Source organism: Onychostruthus taczanowskii, unplaced genomic scaffold, assembly GCF_017590055.1.
Source record: "Onychostruthus taczanowskii isolate IOZ18803 unplaced genomic scaffold, ASM1759005v1 scaffold61, whole genome shotgun sequence".
NCBI lineage: Eukaryota > Metazoa > Chordata > Aves > Passeriformes > Passeridae > Onychostruthus > Onychostruthus taczanowskii.
In genome coordinates this window covers 2,828,882-2,845,959 of record NW_024503790.1, presented here as the reverse complement: position 1 = coordinate 2,845,959, position 17,078 = coordinate 2,828,882, and the positions used below count along the sequence as shown (strand labels likewise).

The window sequence follows — 17,078 nt, the reverse complement described above, 5'->3', positions numbered from 1 at the left end:
TCGATGACCTTGGAGATCTGTTCCAACCCAGCCATTCCAGGATTACATCAATATCAGCATCACACTGGCAAATCCCACCTCAGACTGCCTGAGGGAGCCCGTGGCTGGTTGTGCTGATGGACTCTGTGGGTGGTGGCTTTGCTGGAAGCCTGCACAGGGCTGGAATGCCCATGGAGCAGCATCTGCTGATGGATCACAGACTTTGGGAAGGGCCAACCATGCACGAGCACACAACACACACACACAATGTAAAAAACACACACAAAATGTACAAAACACACACACATCATGTAAAAAACACACACACAATGTACAAAACATGCACACATAATGTAAAAAACACACAATGTACACAACACACACACACACTCAATGTAAAACACACACATGATGTACAAAACACACACAACACAAAAAACACACACAACGTTTACAACACACACACAATGTACACAACACACACACAGAGCATACACAGCACACACACAACATAAAAATCACACTCACACACACAGAGCATACACAACACACACACAACATAAAAATCACACTCACACACACAGAGCATACACAGCACACACACAACATAAAAATCACACTCACACACACAGAGCATACACAACACACACACACAGTGTACAAAACACACCAGCAAACACAACATACAAAACATTTATTCAGAGCAGTCTGCCTGCACAGGATGCTCAGCAGTGGTTTCACCCCTGGCACTGGCACACGCAGCTCCCAACCCCCCAGAGTCACCCACTTGCCTCGAATGGAGCACGAAACACCACAGCGAAAGCAGCAGAGGCAAGAAATCCATCCTCTCCCTGAGGAGCAGGAGGCCCCTTTCAGCTGCTTCCCACCAGCCAGCAGAGACCTTGGCAGGAGTCAGGGCTGGCTCTGGGCCACCAGCCCAGCCCAGCTGGGAGCAGGGAAAGCCGTGGTGCCTCTCTGGCAATGCGCTTCCCCTTCCTCAGAAAGAAAAGACACCCGAAAAAAGAAACATTTCACTTTTCCACTTGGAAAATCCTTCTGCATCATCAGTTTGGTGGCTTGGAAAAGTCTTGCTGGAAGAGAGGGGGAGAGGAGATGAGAGGATGCACTGGGTGGTCTCATTTCAAACACCACAAGTGACACTTTTGGCATGCCCAGCCTTCATTTACTTCACAGCAGCAGAACTTGTGGCGTTCAGGTTTCTTTCCCCACAGTCTTTTGTAAAACTCAGTCCCAGGGAAAATGAGTTCCATCCTTGTGCCACAGCACGTCCTCGACGTGGCAGCTTCCAGGGAGCCCTGGCTGCTTCTGCACCCACACACCAGCCCCCTCTTGGCACGGTGGGTTTTAGAAAACCCTCAACCAAGCAGCATCACAGATTCCTTTTTTTAAGGCATTTGCTGGCCCACTGGCATTTTCTCCTGGATCTCCTCGTACTTGGGCGGAGGGGTGAGAGGCTCTATCGTGATAGGGACGCTGCTGTTGCCCTGCTCCAGGTTTAGCCTGATGTCCTTCAGGTGCAGCTTCTCTGACTTGATCCTGCGCACCTTGAGGGGCTTGAGGCGCTTGCTGAGGCGGGAGCTGTGCCGGCTGGGCGGCCTCTCCACGCCGGGCTCCGCGCCCGCCGCTCCCGGCGCCGCGCCGCTCTCCTCCAGCCCCGCCAAGGACTCGTAGGAGGGCAGGGACACGCTGAGCCTGTTGCTCCTGTCCGAGTCTCTGGGCTCCGAGTAGCCAGTGTTCATCACCTCCTCGTAGCTGGGCACGTAATATTGGGAAGAGACATCTTCATCCTCTTCTTGACTGGAGGGGAAAGAGTTAAGTCTGTCATTTCAGTTTCGTTGTGGGAAGGGGATGGAGAGGGAAGAATAAAGCTACCCCACCCCACCAGAAATAGTTTTTGCCCTTCTCCATTATATGCCAGTTTCCTTTTGCTTGACAGAATAAATAGTGACCCCACCTAAGTTCAGAGAAATTTTATTTTCTTGTGACTTATGGCCATATTTGATCATCACTTCCTCTGCCCACAGACCCTTTTCTATTGCCTAGCAGTGATTTCTTCTCTCAAGAGAACATCAGTTTCTCTGCTCCACTCACAAAAATCAGTCAAAATACATTAGAAAAGGACATCCATCAGCCCTCTGTCTTTGTCATTATGATGTCTTATGGGTTGGAGAGAAATTTTATTTTCTTGTGACTTATGGCCATATTTGATCATCACTTCCTCTGCCCACAGACCCTTTTCTATTGCCTAGCAGTGATTTCTTCTCTCAAGAGAACATCAGTTTCTCTGCTCCACTCACAAAAATCAGTCAAAATACATTAGAAAAGGACATCAGCCCTCTGTCTTTGCCATTATGATGTCTTATGGGTTGGGTGCCTTGGGTTTTTCTGCAAAGAGATTCAACTTTGCTCTATGCCACCATCTATGCACAGGTACTGGCACACAATACTTGCCATTTCTTTGGCATTCTGAAGTTGACTTTCCAATCAAACATGGAAAATCAGTTTTGATCTGCAGACCCTGACAAGAGCCAGCAGAGCCATTGTGGCCTCCTGTCCCCTTGCACCCCACACTGCCTCAGTGCTGCCCTGCCTCTCTGTGCACAGGGAGCTGTGCTGATGGACAGGTACTTCCCCTGTGCCTGTGTTTGTCCAGACTGTGCCTGCTGAGCAGCAGCCTTTGCTCTGCTCCACAAAGCTCCCTGAGCAAACAGCTGAGCCCTGCAGACTTTCACCGGGTCTAAACTCCAAGGCTGTTTGGCACCTTGGGTGTACCCAGTGAGGCAGTCAGCCCCCCTCCTGCCCCTCTGGCTGCTCTCCCGGCCTGTGGCAGGAGCCTCCTGCTCTCTGTGTCACCCAGGACCCTGCCCAGCATTCCCTCAGCTCACTCCCATGTGCCAACCCAGCCAGGAGAGGCACCTCTCCCAACGCTGCCCTGGCCTCAGCTCTGCCTAGACCCCACCTCACACAGCAGCAGGGCTCCCTTCCACTCACAACTGCATAAATGCAGCTGGAGCCATTCCTTGCCCATCTCCAGGACATACCAAACCCCTTAACTTGGTATGTGCCTCTTCACTTCAGCACATGTTGCCTTCCTCTCCTCCTCCCGATCTTCCTGAGCTAACAACAGCCCTTGGCTTCATTCCCCCACCCAATCCCTCTCCTTTTGTCCCCAAAACTCCTCTCACCTGTCCTCCTGCTGCGAGGGCTCCGCGGACGCCTGGTGCTGCCCGTGAGCGATGGCCAGCTCTTCGCTCTGCCTCTTCTTGTCGCGGACGTTGAGGCAGAGGGAGAGCAGGAGCAGCAGCAGACCGGCCCCCACCAGCACGTAGGCCACCGAGAAGGTTTTGCTCTTGAGGATGCCCCCGGAGCCGCGGTCGGGCTTGCTGCTGTTGCCGGCCTGGCCGCCGGGTTTGTCGGGGGGGCCGAAGCCGGGCACGAGGTTCCACACGGCCATGATGATGCCGAGCACCAGCATGCCCAGCCCGATGGCCGTCAGGGCGTAGTGGGACCCGTTGGCCCGGGACTGGGCCATGGCTGCTGGGGGCTGTCCCCACGTCACCGCATGGCTCGGGGCTGGGGGGCTGCAGCCCTGCTGGCATGCGTGCGGGCCCCTCCCCGGGCAGGCAGAGAGCTCTGGGGACAGAGGGGAGGCTGTGGTGAGTGCACGGCAAACAGCGAAGGCTCTGCAGCCACCTCGACACCAGTTTATCCACCTGACACTGGAACCTCAAGCTCCTCAAGCTGAGGAGTTCATGTCAGGATAGACCAGGGTAGATCCTTCCCGGCCGTTCCCATCCCCATCCTTCACTACTTTCTCAGCTGTAATATCCACCAACCTTTGAAAGCAATCAAATCACTGATGTTTGCTAAAGGCTTAGGTTGCCTGTCCTTAGGAGTGTGATAACTGACAGCTTCACAGCACCAAAAGGCGGCCATCAAAATCTCTTTCAAGAGCTGTTGTCAATGCAAACCAACCTGGAAATGCTCAAAAACACACCTCCAGCTGAACAGCTTCTCCTCTCCCCCTGTCTGGGAGGCAGCAGGGCTCCTCAGGGCGCTGGCTGCCTGCCCTGGAACGCCTTCCTGCCCGGAAAACAGAAACCAAAACTGCCTCTCTCCCAGCCAGCTCGACCCTGTGGCTTCCCCTGGCTGCCGGCATGGTGAGCCCTTGGTAGGGCCCCTGACTCACTTCAGGCCAGCTCTTGCCATCCCTACACTGGTGCTGAATGCCCCAGCTGCATCGCTCAGGGATGTCGAGCACGAACATTCCTGACCAGCCAGGCCACGGGTGGGAACTCCTCCTCTGACTGTTTTCTGAGTTGCCAGGACCAAATGTGCTCGATTTCCAAAAATAAACACACAGAGCCACACCTCCTGCCCACTTGCCTCCCTGGCCTTGGATTCCCACGGGTGGGCAGCTTGCATCCTCACAGCAGAACTGCTCCATCTCCACCCCAAGTGAGCCATGCAGATTTATGGATGTGCCATGTCAAGGATCTCTCCTTCCCTCCCTGGCTTCTTTATGCCAGGTTAGGCTCGAGGTGGCTCTGGTCTGTGCTGTCAGTGGTGCTATATCCATACACACCCCCCACCCTTCAGCTCAACCCTCCTGAGTGCAAAAGCTTCATGTTTGCTTGTTTAGCTTGAGTGCACGCCCAGTTTGCAGGGTCAAGGGCCAGAATAAAACAGCACTCCCAGAAAACAGAGCGGCTGCAGCAGGAAAAGACACGCACGCAAGCCTGGAGAGGAGGAATCTGCAGAGGAACTTCCCTGCCCACCGCCTGTGCTCCAGCATGGCTGTGGAGACCTCCAGAGGGCTGTCCCAGCCCCTCTGGACACATCCCTGGCCCCACATGGGTCTGGGCAGGGTAAAGTCTTGTTCCCCATGGTTTTCTGGGGCTCTGGGACACCCAGGAGCTGCTGATCCCAGCCCGATGGGAGCTGCCACAGGCAGGCAGGGACAAGCCCATCATTCCCTGCCATGCCAGCTCCAGCACAGGCTGCTGCTCTGTGTGCTCCTGGGGGAAGGTATCCACTGAGCCCAGCTTTAATTCCATCCTAGTGAGCAGCTGTTGAGGATGTGGAAAGCACTGCACCCAAAATGTCCTCACCTGGATCCCAAGAGCCATCCTCCCACCCAAGTGCTTCCAAGCCTGCCACTGGTGGCACCAGCTCTGCCCTCTGCCCTCCCACACAAAGGTTTTGCTCTCTGCTTGTGCCCTGTGGAGTTTTTCCCTCACCTGATGATCCGGCTGAGCTCCCATCCTTGCCACAAACACATCAGCCAGCCAAGACTTCACTTGAGAACAGCTGTGATGGCCTTGGGGCAGGAAAACCGCACTGCGCCCACGGTGGGCACAGAGCACACACACGGCTGGTCACATCTACCCGTGGTGTCTAAATCTCTGCTCACAGTCTCTGTGCCTCCCCTCAGGCACCTCAGTCCTGGAAATGGGCAGGATTTCAGCTCCTACGTCACCTCTGTGCCTGGAAGTTTTTTACACATCCATTGCAGTGCTACCCATCAGCCCAGCAATCAGATTAAAGCAGGAGACTTGCTATTCCAGTCTATTTCTCCATTGAATTAGCTGCTCTCCTGGCTACCCAGAGATGTTCCTATCACTGCTCCAACAGTGCCCTGACGTCAGTATCCCGGGAAGGGAGCTGCTGCTGTCTCTGCCTCAGCTCCAGCACTGTCTGGAAGCTCATCCCAGCATCACAGAATGGTTTGGGTGGAAAGGGACCTTAAAGCTCATCTCATCCAACCCCCTGCCATGGGCAGGGACAACTTCCACCATCCCAGGTTGCTCCAAGCTCCATCCAACCTGGCCTTGAATACTCCTAGGGACGGGGCAGCCACAGCTTCTCTGGACAACCTGTGCCAGGGTCTCCCCACCCTCACAGGGAAGAATTTCTTCCTAAATATCCAGTCCAAATTATCCCTCTTTTACTTTAAAATCATCTCCCCTTGTCCTTTCACAACAAGCCCTGTAAAAAGTTTGTCCCCACATCAGGCTGGTGAGCGATGCCTGAGTGCTTCAGCCCCTAGAGCCCCCTTCCCCTCTGCCTGCAAACCAGACCCCTCCATCCCTTTCCCTGCCTGCCCGTGCCCTGCCCTGGCAATGATTTACACCAGGATCTCCAAACCATTAAACTCCAGCACGGCCGCAAAGCCCGGGGGCACCCACAGCTCCGCAGGGCTTCCCGCACCTCTGCCCTACTCCTGCAGCTGCCGGAGCCTTTGGGAAGCTCTTGCGACATCTCCAAGTGTTAGCTGGCCACGGGAAGGTTCGGGATAAGCCCGTTCTCAGCACCACACGCCCCGAAGGCTTTGGCACGGGCGGCCAGGTGGAGCAGCAGCAGGAACAGCTTCCCTCCGTGGGACACAGACCCCCGACAGGGTCAGCCCGGATCGTGCTCCACATCCCGGTGCCCCGGGAGGAACCGTGGCCCTGCTGGGTGACTCACGAGGAAGCCCGACACCCCCTGCTGCCCTCCCAGCACCCACGCTCCTCTGCCCTCCACAACCTTTGGATTTTTCCCTGCCGTGACATCACCTTCCCACTCACGCTCCAGCAGCAACACCTTTGTCACAGGGTCACGGGAGATGAGTCTGCAGTCCAGGGAACAGGTCGAGCCCCGACGCAGTCACCAGACCTGGGATGAGCTCCAGGGCTTCCTTGCTTGTCGCCGCAGAGCGACACAGAGCTGCCTCCAAAAAACAGGGTGTGACTCCATCACCAGTCACACAACTAATTTTCTGGAAAATTCTGGGGGAAAATAAACCTATTCTCCAACCATCTGAAGATTCCAGTCTCCTCTCTGTTAGATTACCTTCATCTTCATGCTTCCACCCAGAGAACCTGCTCATTAACCTCTTTCCCTGCTAATTGCTGGCCTGGCACATCCTCAGGAGCTTCTTTCTGCAATGACCACAGCCTCGTGTGTTACACAGGGCTTCAACCCACCAGGAACACAAAACTCCATGTGAGGGTCTACAAAGCAACAGATCAGGACTTGGGAGGTATTTTCATAGAGTCCCAGAATGTTTGGGTTTGGAAGGGATCTTAAAGACCATCTACTTCCAACTCCCTGCCATGGTTTCTCTTTTTGTCCCTTTTTGCTGTCCCTGTCACCCCTGCCTCAGGAACAGGGATGTTTCTGGCCAGCTGCAGCCCAGAAGATGCAGGGAATAGCCAGAGAAATCCAGCTGAGTCACAAAAAGAAGCACTGCTGCTGATTTAGCCAATTTCTGATCTTTTGGACAAATTCCAGCCCGTTTTAGAGCATCTCACCAGGGAGTAGGAATCTGGAGGGACAGCCCTACACAGACTATCCACATTTTGCTTTTCCACATTTTGCTTACACTTCCTGCCTGGAGCACAAAAGAACACATCCACATCTCCACTGCCCACAGCATTCCCTACAGACATTTAAGAGGCATTTTACCCTCTTTCTTAAATTTAATTCTTAACAACCCCTCCTCAGTTGTACCTTGTAGGCAGCACTGGGGGAACAGTGACGTTTTCCTCAAACCTTGCCCAAGGCTCTCCCACTCCAGAGGGAGCCCAGGGCTCCCAGCTCTGCCACTTCCTGCAAAACAAGGGCAAAGCCCATTCCCAGGCTCAGATTGCTGCAATCCACCCGGCTGGCCGTGGCCTCCACAGCAGAACAACAGTGACAGGGCCCACAAACCCCCCATTTCCACAAAGCTGTGCCTGACCACTCCCAAGCCATATGCACCTGCCTCTGCTGTGTCCCTGGGAATTCTGGGCACAGCTGCCAAGGGTTTCTGAAGTGGCACAGATCACACAGGGCACGGTAGCAAACTCCAGAGCTGTAATCATGACTGTGCAGCAGCCACCACCTTGGCCTTTGCCACTGAGATACAAGAAACTGCCTCCCAGACTCCCGCTCCCCGTAATTCCATTACACCCATCCAAGCGGCGCCTGCTGCAGTGGCAATGGACAGGGACAGGGACAGAGAGTCCTTTCACGTTTGTGTTTCAGGACATTGCCATTTGTTCCTGGGGACAATGCTGCCGTGGCCACCGAGGCCACGCTGGCACCGGCTCTCGGCAGGTCGGCGAGCCCCGGCTGTGTCCTGGTTGCTGTGTAAACACTGTCCTGGGGCTTTTCCTGCTCCAGGCTCTGCGACTGGCACTGGGACCAGCTGCAACACTAATGCTTTCAGGCCCAGCTCTGCTAAACCAGGGAGGGGGGCTTGGGGTGATGCCTAAGGTTTTTTAGCTTTTTATATTTTTCATGTATTTGTAGCTCTGTAGATTGTTAATGCATGGCTGTAACTCCCAGTACTTTTCCTATCTTTCTTCTCTACATTTAGGAACAATACGCTAACCTAAGAAACACTTTCCCAAAATACTGCTTTGTCTTATTCCAAGAAGAGAACTGACTACAAGGATGCCCTGTTTTCCAAACAGAATCTGGACCAGACAAAACAAAACTGGAGCAAAAAAAAGCCTCTGGACAGCTTCCAGTGTGGCAGGACCCTGGAATTATTACCTAATCAACTAACCTTTTAATTGGAGAGTATATGATAAGCATACTAATCGACTAACCTTATAAAAATTGTAGAATTACTACACTATGTGTGATTTTTGCCACATTGTGTACCTGAAAGCTTTCAAGTAAAGGTTTGCTTTTACATCCACTCTAATGTTGTTGGGAAGATCTATTCTATTTTCCAGGCAACAGGGGTGCTCATCTTTCTCCAGGGAGCTGAATTCCTTGTGCACCTAGGCCAGGGAAGGCACGCCTGCCTAGGAAAATCCCAGCACTTTGACTCTTTCTCCTTCCTGCTTTCCTTTGGACACGACTTTGCACCTCTGAGTTTGGAATTTTTTTTTTTTTTTTCTTTAATTCTAATCTGCTGTTTCAGCTGAGATAAAGCCATTCCTCCACAGCTTCCCCCTGGTTTTTGTTCTGGGACCTCTCCCCAGATAACACCCAGACAAACACACCCTCCTCCAGAGCCTTCCAGCATGGGGAGACATTATCCATCTGCCCTTCTGGTGTCCTCCGAAGCAGATCCCAGCACTCCTGCTTCCTCACAGCCCCTCTGGAGTGCTTTAAGCACCTCCTGTCCCACACTGGAGCCCCTGGATGATTATCTCCCCTTCCTGCAAGCCACTAACCTGGCACTTCTCACTGGCTGTCATCGGCCTCGCCAGCACAGCCTTCCTCATCCTCTGCCTGGATTTCCAGCAAGGCGTTTTTCCCCAACACAGCAACACCTCTCCCCATGCTTTTCCAAGGAGTATGACCACAAAGAAAACCCACTGTGGACAGCCAAGGAGCTCCCAGGGGAGGAAGGGAGTGAGGCTGATGCTGGAGGGCACAGAGCCAGCCTGGGGACACGGAGCAGGCCGGGCAGCCAAGCGACACGGAGCAGCCAGGCTCAGAGCAGCCGTGTTCCGCAAGGTGGGCACAGGTATTTTGATATGGATGGAGGTTTGCTGGGGATTATATTGCTCCACGCCACCTGCACTGCTCACACGGGATATTTAGCTGCTTCTACAGAGCCCTGACACCAGTTTCTGTCTATGAAATACACTGGGAATGAGAAAAGCAGCATGGAGAGGCAGACACATACCTGGGCTGCTGGAGGGATCCCTCCTCCCCGGCTCCAGGCAGAGGAGCAGGCAGACAGCCCTGCCCAGCCCTGGCCCTCTGGCATCTCCTGCAGCACCGCCACGGCGCCAGGCACTGGCACTCAGCTCCCTCCAGGGCACCGATGGCCAAACATTCCTCCTTCCCCAGCCACTTCCCTTCCCAAGGGTTTTCCAACCCGTGTAATTACACAGCTAAAATCAAAGGTGTTTCACATACTTCCGAGTCACCCGAGTCCGGGACTGGGTTCACCAGCCCCACACCCACATGTTCTTCGCTGACACCTGGGAGATTTCCCTTTCTGGCTCTCATGCCAGGACATCCAGGGCTGTGGACAGTTGCAGGATGCTTGGATTTGTTCTAGAGGGATGTGTTGTGCCAGCATCCTTTCTGCCAGTGGCCTAGGTCTGCTCCAAAGAGGGTTGAAGGAGCTGGAAAGCCAGGACCACATCTCCAGGTGCAGCTTCACCTCACCAGGCTCCGTCCACCACACAGAGCCAAGGTAACCCATCTCACACGGGACAAGCTCATGGAACTGCTGGTTTCTGCTCACACCTCCACAATTCCCAACAAATCCAGCTTCCCAACGCAGACTCCCCGACAGTGCTCAGTGACACTCGTCCCCACCAAAAACCCAAAAATCAAACACCAACATCAGCAGACAACCACTCTGGGACACGCTTGGGAGACACCTGCGGGTTTTCCGAGCCCCTCAAAGCTCCAGGCCATTCCTTCATCAGCGGGAGTGTCACCATAGGAAGGGCCGAGGCCCCAGAGACCGGCGCTGGCCTCACGGAGCGCCCGGTCCCGAGCTGGCCTGAGGCAATGTCCTTCTCCTTGGCTTTGTTTGCTCTGCCAACAGCCCGGCTCGTACACCGCTCCTGCACCTTCCCGGGGCTCGTGATCCGCGGCACTCCTGCCACCCGTGGGCACCGGCAGCGGCCTGGGCTCGGCGGGGGGATGCCCCGGCGCCCTCCCTGCCGCTGATCCTCCCCAAAGGGCCAGCTGATCGCTCCAGAAACCACAGCCACTCTTTCGCCACTGTGTGCACGGCCAGCCCGGTGCCTGCCAGGGCCGACGAGGCGCCCCAAGCCCGCGTGTCCCCAAGGGTGACCCCAAGGCCCCGCCGCTCCCCAAACGCCGCCGCTCCAACCCCCTCATGCGCGACCCCGCTGTGGGGCTGTTCGCTCCTGCTCTGGGGGTGTTGCCCTTGCTTTGAGGGGTGCTTCCCCTGCTTTGAGGGGTGTTTGCTCCTGCTCTGGGGGTGTTTCCCCTGCTTTAAGGGATGCTTCCCCTGCTTTGAGGGGTGTTTGCCCTGCTGTGAGGGGGGTCTGCTCCTGCTTCGAGGGGTGCTTCCCCTGCTTTGAGGGGTGTTTGCTCCTGCTCTGGGGGTGTTTCCCCTGCTTTTGCTCCTGCTTCGAGGGGTGCGAGGGGTGTCTGCTCCTGCTTTGAGGGGTGTTTGCCCTGCTGTAAGAGCTGTTTGCTCCTGCTTTGAGGGGTGCTTCCCCTGCTTTGAGGGGTGTCTGCTCCTGCTTTGAGGGGTGTTTACCCTGCTTTGAGGGCTGTTTCCCCCGCTTTGCAGGTGCTTTCCCGAGCTCTGGAAGTTATTCCAGCCCAGCCCGAGCCGGACCCGGATCCGACTCCCCTCCGGTCCCGTTCCCGGTCCCGTTCCCGGGGGGAGTGAGCCCAGCCCGCCCCGCTCCCGGTTCCCAGAGCTCCGAAAGGTCCCAGAACAGAGGGTCCCGTCCCCTCCCGGCTCCCTCGACCCCACGTACCTCCGGCGGCGGCTGCGGTGGGTCCTGCGGGGCCGCTCCGCCCTCCCCGGCCCGGCCTCCGGGGCGGCGCTTCCCGGGACCGGCCCCACCGCTCCCGCCCCGGCACCGGGGTCCGTTCCGGGAAACAGTGGAGGGGGCGGAACTGAGACTTCCAAATACAGTCGGGAGACTCCCCACAAACACCAGGGAGACCCCCCCCGAAACCGGGCGTGGGTCACACTGGGGATGCCGGTCGCGTCACCCCCTCGGAGCACTTGATGCATCACAGCCCCGCATCTCTGCTTTCATAGGATCCCGGAATGGTTTGCGTTGGAAAGGACCTTAAAGCCCATCCCATTCCATCCTGCCACGGGCAGGGACACCTTCCACTATCCCAGCTTGCTCCACAGCTCATCCAACCTGGCCTTGGACACTTCTGGGGATGGGGCAGCCACAGCTTCTCTGGGCAACCTGAGCTAGGGCCTCGCCATCCTCCCATGGAAAAATCTATTCCCAACACCTAATGAAAGGTTTAATTTTTATTCTACAGTTTAAACAACCCATCTTGCAATGGACCTGCTTTGTAAAACTCTTGTAGCAATGAGCGGAGCTTTTACTCAACCAGTTCCAAAAGAAGCCCCATTCTGAGGAACTCAAATCACTCAGGCTCACTGCATTCAACAGAGCAAAGCCAAGCTTGCACTCACAGGGAGCCTGGAAAGCTCTTTTTTATCAGTCGGCTGCCCTCAATAAACATTCCCAGTTAACCACTCGTGTGCTGGGAAGAGCTGTTCCAGGCACATCCCTCACCATGGCTCCTGGCCACATGCCTTTGCCTCATAGCCAGACATTCCCATGGTTTCCAGACTGAACCACGGGGAGCAGAGCTGAGCTCTGGCAAACTTCAGTGCAACTAATGCCGTGTCCAGTGTCACCTCTCCTTGGCTGCCATCCCAGCAGCAATGAGGATGTTTTTCCAGGCTCTTCTCACACCCAGCTGCAATAATAAACACCACCAAGGACTCAAATCCTGTTAAAGATGATACTCAGGGTGGGTTTTTTCCTGATCCAAGCGAAAAAACTGCATCACTATGCTGCTGGACCAGCCACTGCAGTTTTTCCTGTCCCTTAAGCCCTGCGAGACCTTGTGGAGGCAAAAGCCATCATGAACCAAATGAAACTTGTCACATCACCCGGCGTGACTCAGCTCCACAGCCCTGCCTTGGGGCCACTGGTGTTCAGGATGCTTGGGAAAGCCCCGCTGCTTCCCTGCATCTCTCCCTACGAGCACAATCCCACATGGAGCTGATGGTATTTTCCACTGACTCACCTGCCCGTGATACCTCCCCGCTCTAATCAAAGGGCAATTCCAAGAGCTGTGCTATAAAAAGAAATAATTATTAAACATAACTGCATTTTTTTTTCCCTTGGATGGATTGTTTTGCATTTTTCCTCTTGGCTCCCGGCTTAGGCAAATTTGCCCCACTTCAGGTGGATTTCCCCCTCTCCTTCTCCACCTTCCTGTGTCAAACAGAAACCCAACATCCCAAGCAGCTCTGGCAGTCAGGAGACATAACAGGGAATTGTTTTCTCTGTAAGAAAGGGGGGGACTTCACACAGTGACTGTCACCGATCCGGCGCAGGGAGAGCTCCGTGCCCCAGCCAGGTCACCCCCCTGCAGAGGCCCTGGGGACCGTGAGCACAGAGGGGACATTCATAACGTGGTTCCTCGGGTTCCCACTCCACAAAGCTGAATATTGGCCAGGAATGGGCTTTTCAGTGGCAGTGCAGCAGGATCAAGGAAGGGGGGCTTGCCTTCACCCCTTGGATGGCTGCTAAAGCACCTGCCTCTCCCTGACACACACTCTCTGTGGGATAATGTATTCACATCCATCCCTTGGGCTCCTTTTCCTTTCCAGCTCTGCAGCCATCCCAATATGGGGATTTATCTCTGGCAGCTCAAATCGTCCCCCTGCAAAAACTCCCTGTCCAGTCCCAGGCTGGGACTTCTCCAGGGTGATTATCCAGCCAGGTATGCAGGGTACAGAGCACAGGAATGCCAAGGAGGAAACTGGAGCCCCACCAGAGCCACCAGCAGGCAAAAAAAAGGGCCTTTCAGAGGAGCATCTGATATCCTGCTACATGCTGAGGTGCATGTAGCAGAGCAGGGGCTCACATTATCCTGCCTTAGAACCTGCTCACTGGCACATTTCCCTGCTCTTTCCTGCTCAAAGGTGCTCAAGGGTGCTCAATATGTATGTTAAAGTCACCAGTGGAAGCCTGGACATGTTCCTGGATTCCTCCAAAACTTCCCAACAGTGAGGCAAAAGCACTGCTCCAAGTGACCCCTGGACACCCACAGCTGGATGCCTTGTCCTGGAAGAGGTGAGTCCATCCCTGGGAGTCAGGGCAGTAGAGCCACCAGACTGCACATTTCTATTATACTGTAATATTATTATATTGTAAAGCCATGGAGTGATAGGACAAGGTCATATGGGATCAAACTGGCAGAATGTAGATCTAGATTAGATATGAGGAAGAAATTTTTCCTGTGAGGGTGGGGGAGGCCCTGGCACAGGTTGCTCAGAGAAGCTTTGGCTGCCCCATCCCCAGAAGTGTTCAAGGCCAGGCTGGATGGGGTTTAGAGCAAGCTGGGATACTGGGAGGTGTCCCTGCTCATGGCAGGAGGTGGGATGAGATTGTCTCTAAGGTCTCTTCCGATTCAAACTATTCTGTGATTTGATGATTAATACAGCTAACAGCTAACAAACACCAGAAATATAATATACATCTATGTATAAATATAATGTATAATGGAACATGGCAGGCCCCAGCTTTGCCCCCAGGATGAAAGCCCATCCCAGCCTGCTCCATGATGGGCTTCCTCAGATCCCATTCCCAGCCCACACACACTGCTCTATACTTTTCTCTCTCTTCCTCATGCCTTAGTTCCTGCACCCCAATTTAGAGTCCTGCTGGGCTGCAGGCTGGGAACCTGCCACGCAAGTGGGAAAAAAGAGGAAAAGCAGCTACTTGGGAGGCATTTCCGCACGCTCCCGGTGGGAGGGTGCGACCTGCCAGCATCTCCTGGTGTGGTGAGGAGCCAGTGTCCCCGGGGCTGCCGGGACCTGGCAGTTCCAGTCCAACCAGTCCAACCACCGTGCCAGGTCACCGTCTGCTGCTTCAAGCACTCGCACGTCTGCAGCTGGAAAACTGTGTAAATAAAGCCACTGTGTTCACAGTAATAATGGTAAATAACCTGCTGCTTCCTCCTGGAGCTGCTGCATCCCATTGGTGAAGTTTTGGCTTGGGCAGGATCTGGGAATAGGAAAGCCAGGACTTGAGGAAAACACAGCTGGAAGAGAAGGGCTACGGTGGCGTTGTGCAGCTGGTTGTTTAAAAGAGTTGGGCAGAGATTAATGTAGCTGTTCAAAATTAGAAGCAGATGGTGAATGAGAGCTGTTGTCCAAGAACAGGAAAATGTTGGGAGATCAATCACTAGTAGTGATAAAACTCCAAGGAAACCTTCTTACCTGAATAGGAGGCCTTTGTCACAGCTCCAGTGTCCTGGCTGGATGGAGTGCAGCCACTTGTGCTCTGCTGATGCTCGTGGCTGTGCCAGGTCGGGGCAGTGGGAAGGTAAGACAGGGGCTGACGGGGGGACAGCTGCAGGGAGAGTGGCAGAGCAGGATGTCCCAAAGGATGCCTGCAGTGAGGGATGCACTGTCAGGCACTGCTGCATCCCCTGCCTGCACAGGTGATGGCTCAAGGACACTTCCAGTGCTGGCTTTGTAAAAGAAGCACCAGGGGAAAACTCCTCTAGAGAAAACACTGAAAACATGTAAATTAATGACAGGCACATTCCCAAATTTTCAGCAGTCCTGAGCAGTAAACCAGCAGCCTCAGCAGCAGCCCTTGACACCAGAGATCACCATCACTGACACTCTGTGACCCACCCCATGCCAAACCTCACCAACCTCCTGATGATTTATTTCACTGTTTGGGGTACATCAGTTTAGCTCTTTATCATCAAAAATCCAGCCCGGGGAGATCACCAACTAAAGCTATGGGGTGAGTCAGTGCAGAGGCAGGAAATGTCCCAGACTCACCCCTGTTTCTGTGCTGTGACCTCTCAACCCCATTCCTCATCCCAGGTTACCAGTGCAAGGCTGTGGCACGGCAGGTAAACCCGGCTTCTGTTGTAATGTCACCCAGGGATGATGCCAGCACCGGCACAGCTGCATTACACACCAGGAGGTGCTGGGGACAGCACCCTCTGTGGGGTACCCGGCCACCCCACACAACACCCCCTGCCCCCACGTGGCGTTGGGATATTTGCCTTTCTCAGTCTAAAGTCCTCGCCAGAGAAAAGGTGCGCGGTGCAAAGTGCACCAAGGCGGGCGGTCCCACCTAAAACAAACAGGAACTCGGGGATTGCTCACACGGTGGCAGCAGCACAGCACGGTGCTGCACAACCAGCACGGCGGGGATGCAGCAGGGACGAGGCTGATGGGGGATGCAGAAGGGACGAGGGTGATGGGGGATGCAGCAGGGATGAGGCTGATGTGGGATGCAGCAGGGACGAGGCTGATGTGGGATGCAGCAGGGATGAGGGTGATGTGGGATGCAGCAGGGACGAGGGTGATGTGGGATGCAGGAGGGACGAGGCTGATGGGGGATGCAGTAGGGATGAGGCTCCTGCAGCCTCCACTGCCAGGGAAGAGGAGGTCAGGGGGACAAAGCCACCAAGAAGCCCCTCCTCAGCCCAGGACATCACAGACACAGGGAGTGTGGCCCCTCTGCTTGCTGTGGCTTGGGTGCAGGAGGTGACCCATGTCACCCTACACAGGGTTTGCCATGGTTCCCACAGCACAGGGCAGAAGCCTTACCAGAACTGGTGTGGCACTCTGACACATTCCTGGCTCCCAAAGCTTTTAAAACCACAGATGGGATGGATGAGCACCCGTACCCAATCCCATGCACAAAGGATGACACCAAATCTCAGCAGGGAACCGCTCCAAGTGCAGCAAATCCCACCATGGTTTGTGCCCAGCTCATGTTTGCCGTGCTCAGCAGTTGCCCTTTAATGCCACCTGTAGTTCCCTTTAATGCTGGATTCCAGCTGCAGGTGATAAGAGTTGGAGAGCCAGCTGGCTTCTCCTGAGTTTATTTTTCTTTGTTCCAGCTCTCCCAATTTCAGACTATGGTGGCTCTTACCTGCTCTGCAGCTGCTCCCAAACCCAGGAGGCTGTTTCTGTCAGAAGAAAATGAGAAAAAAGAAAAGGTGTATCCCTTGATCTGTACCCTGACTATGGGCTTGAAACTCATTGCAGGTTGCCTTTAATCCTGCCTGCAAAACAGCCATTGGCCCCAAAATGGTTATCAGGCCCCACTGGAAGTGCTGGCAAAGCCTACAGGTGACCAATGTCATCTGAATAATAGTAACAATAATAATTTATCAACCTCTACAACAATAATTTATCCAGTTGGACCATAACACTTTCTGATTTCTCCATTTTCTGCTGTTCTTACTCCTTCTCATATTTTCCATATCTGAGTGGGACATCTCCTGGCTGTCCTTACTTACCTTAATCCTTGAAATCCCCATTTCATACAGATGCAGACAGTGCCAGCCTCCTGCCAGCATTCTTGCATCCAGAAGCAGGCATCTGGTTGGGAGCTGGTCCTGGGAAA

The 17,078-nt window shown here is 54.5% G+C and overlaps 1 protein-coding gene across 2 annotated transcripts; it reads right to left on the bottom strand.

The window, feature by feature from the left end:
- Positions 1–695: 695 nt before the first annotated feature.
- On the bottom strand, positions 696–11,473 carry TMEM51 (transmembrane protein 51). 2 transcript variants are annotated; one of them, XM_041419637.1, is made up of 3 exons: positions 11,406–11,473; positions 3,186–3,633; positions 696–1,797 (listed from the first exon to the last, which is right to left on the bottom strand). In XM_041419637.1, exons 2-3 carry the CDS (start codon positions 3,530–3,532, stop codon positions 1,386–1,388), a joined length of 759 nt encoding a protein of 252 aa, XP_041275571.1. In that variant the 5' UTR covers positions 3,533–3,633; positions 11,406–11,473; the 3' UTR covers positions 696–1,385. The 2 variants fall into 2 exon arrangements, with proteins under 2 accessions (XP_041275571.1, XP_041275572.1); XM_041419638.1 differs by lacking the exon at positions 11,406–11,473 and adding an exon at positions 5,241–5,328.
- Positions 11,474–17,078: the final 5,605 nt, after the last annotated feature.

What these genes read in the sequence shown, in the direction of transcription:
- TMEM51 (XM_041419637.1), bottom strand. Translation starts at nt 3,532, where the DNA reads ATGGCCCAGTCCCGGGCCAACGGGTCCCACTACGCCCTGACGGCCATC. An exon ending in CCCTCGCAGCAGGAGGACAG is followed by an intron (nt 1,798 to 3,185) that starts GTGAGAGGAGTT and finishes TTTCCCCTCCAG; the next exon opens with TCAAGAAGAGGATGAAGATG.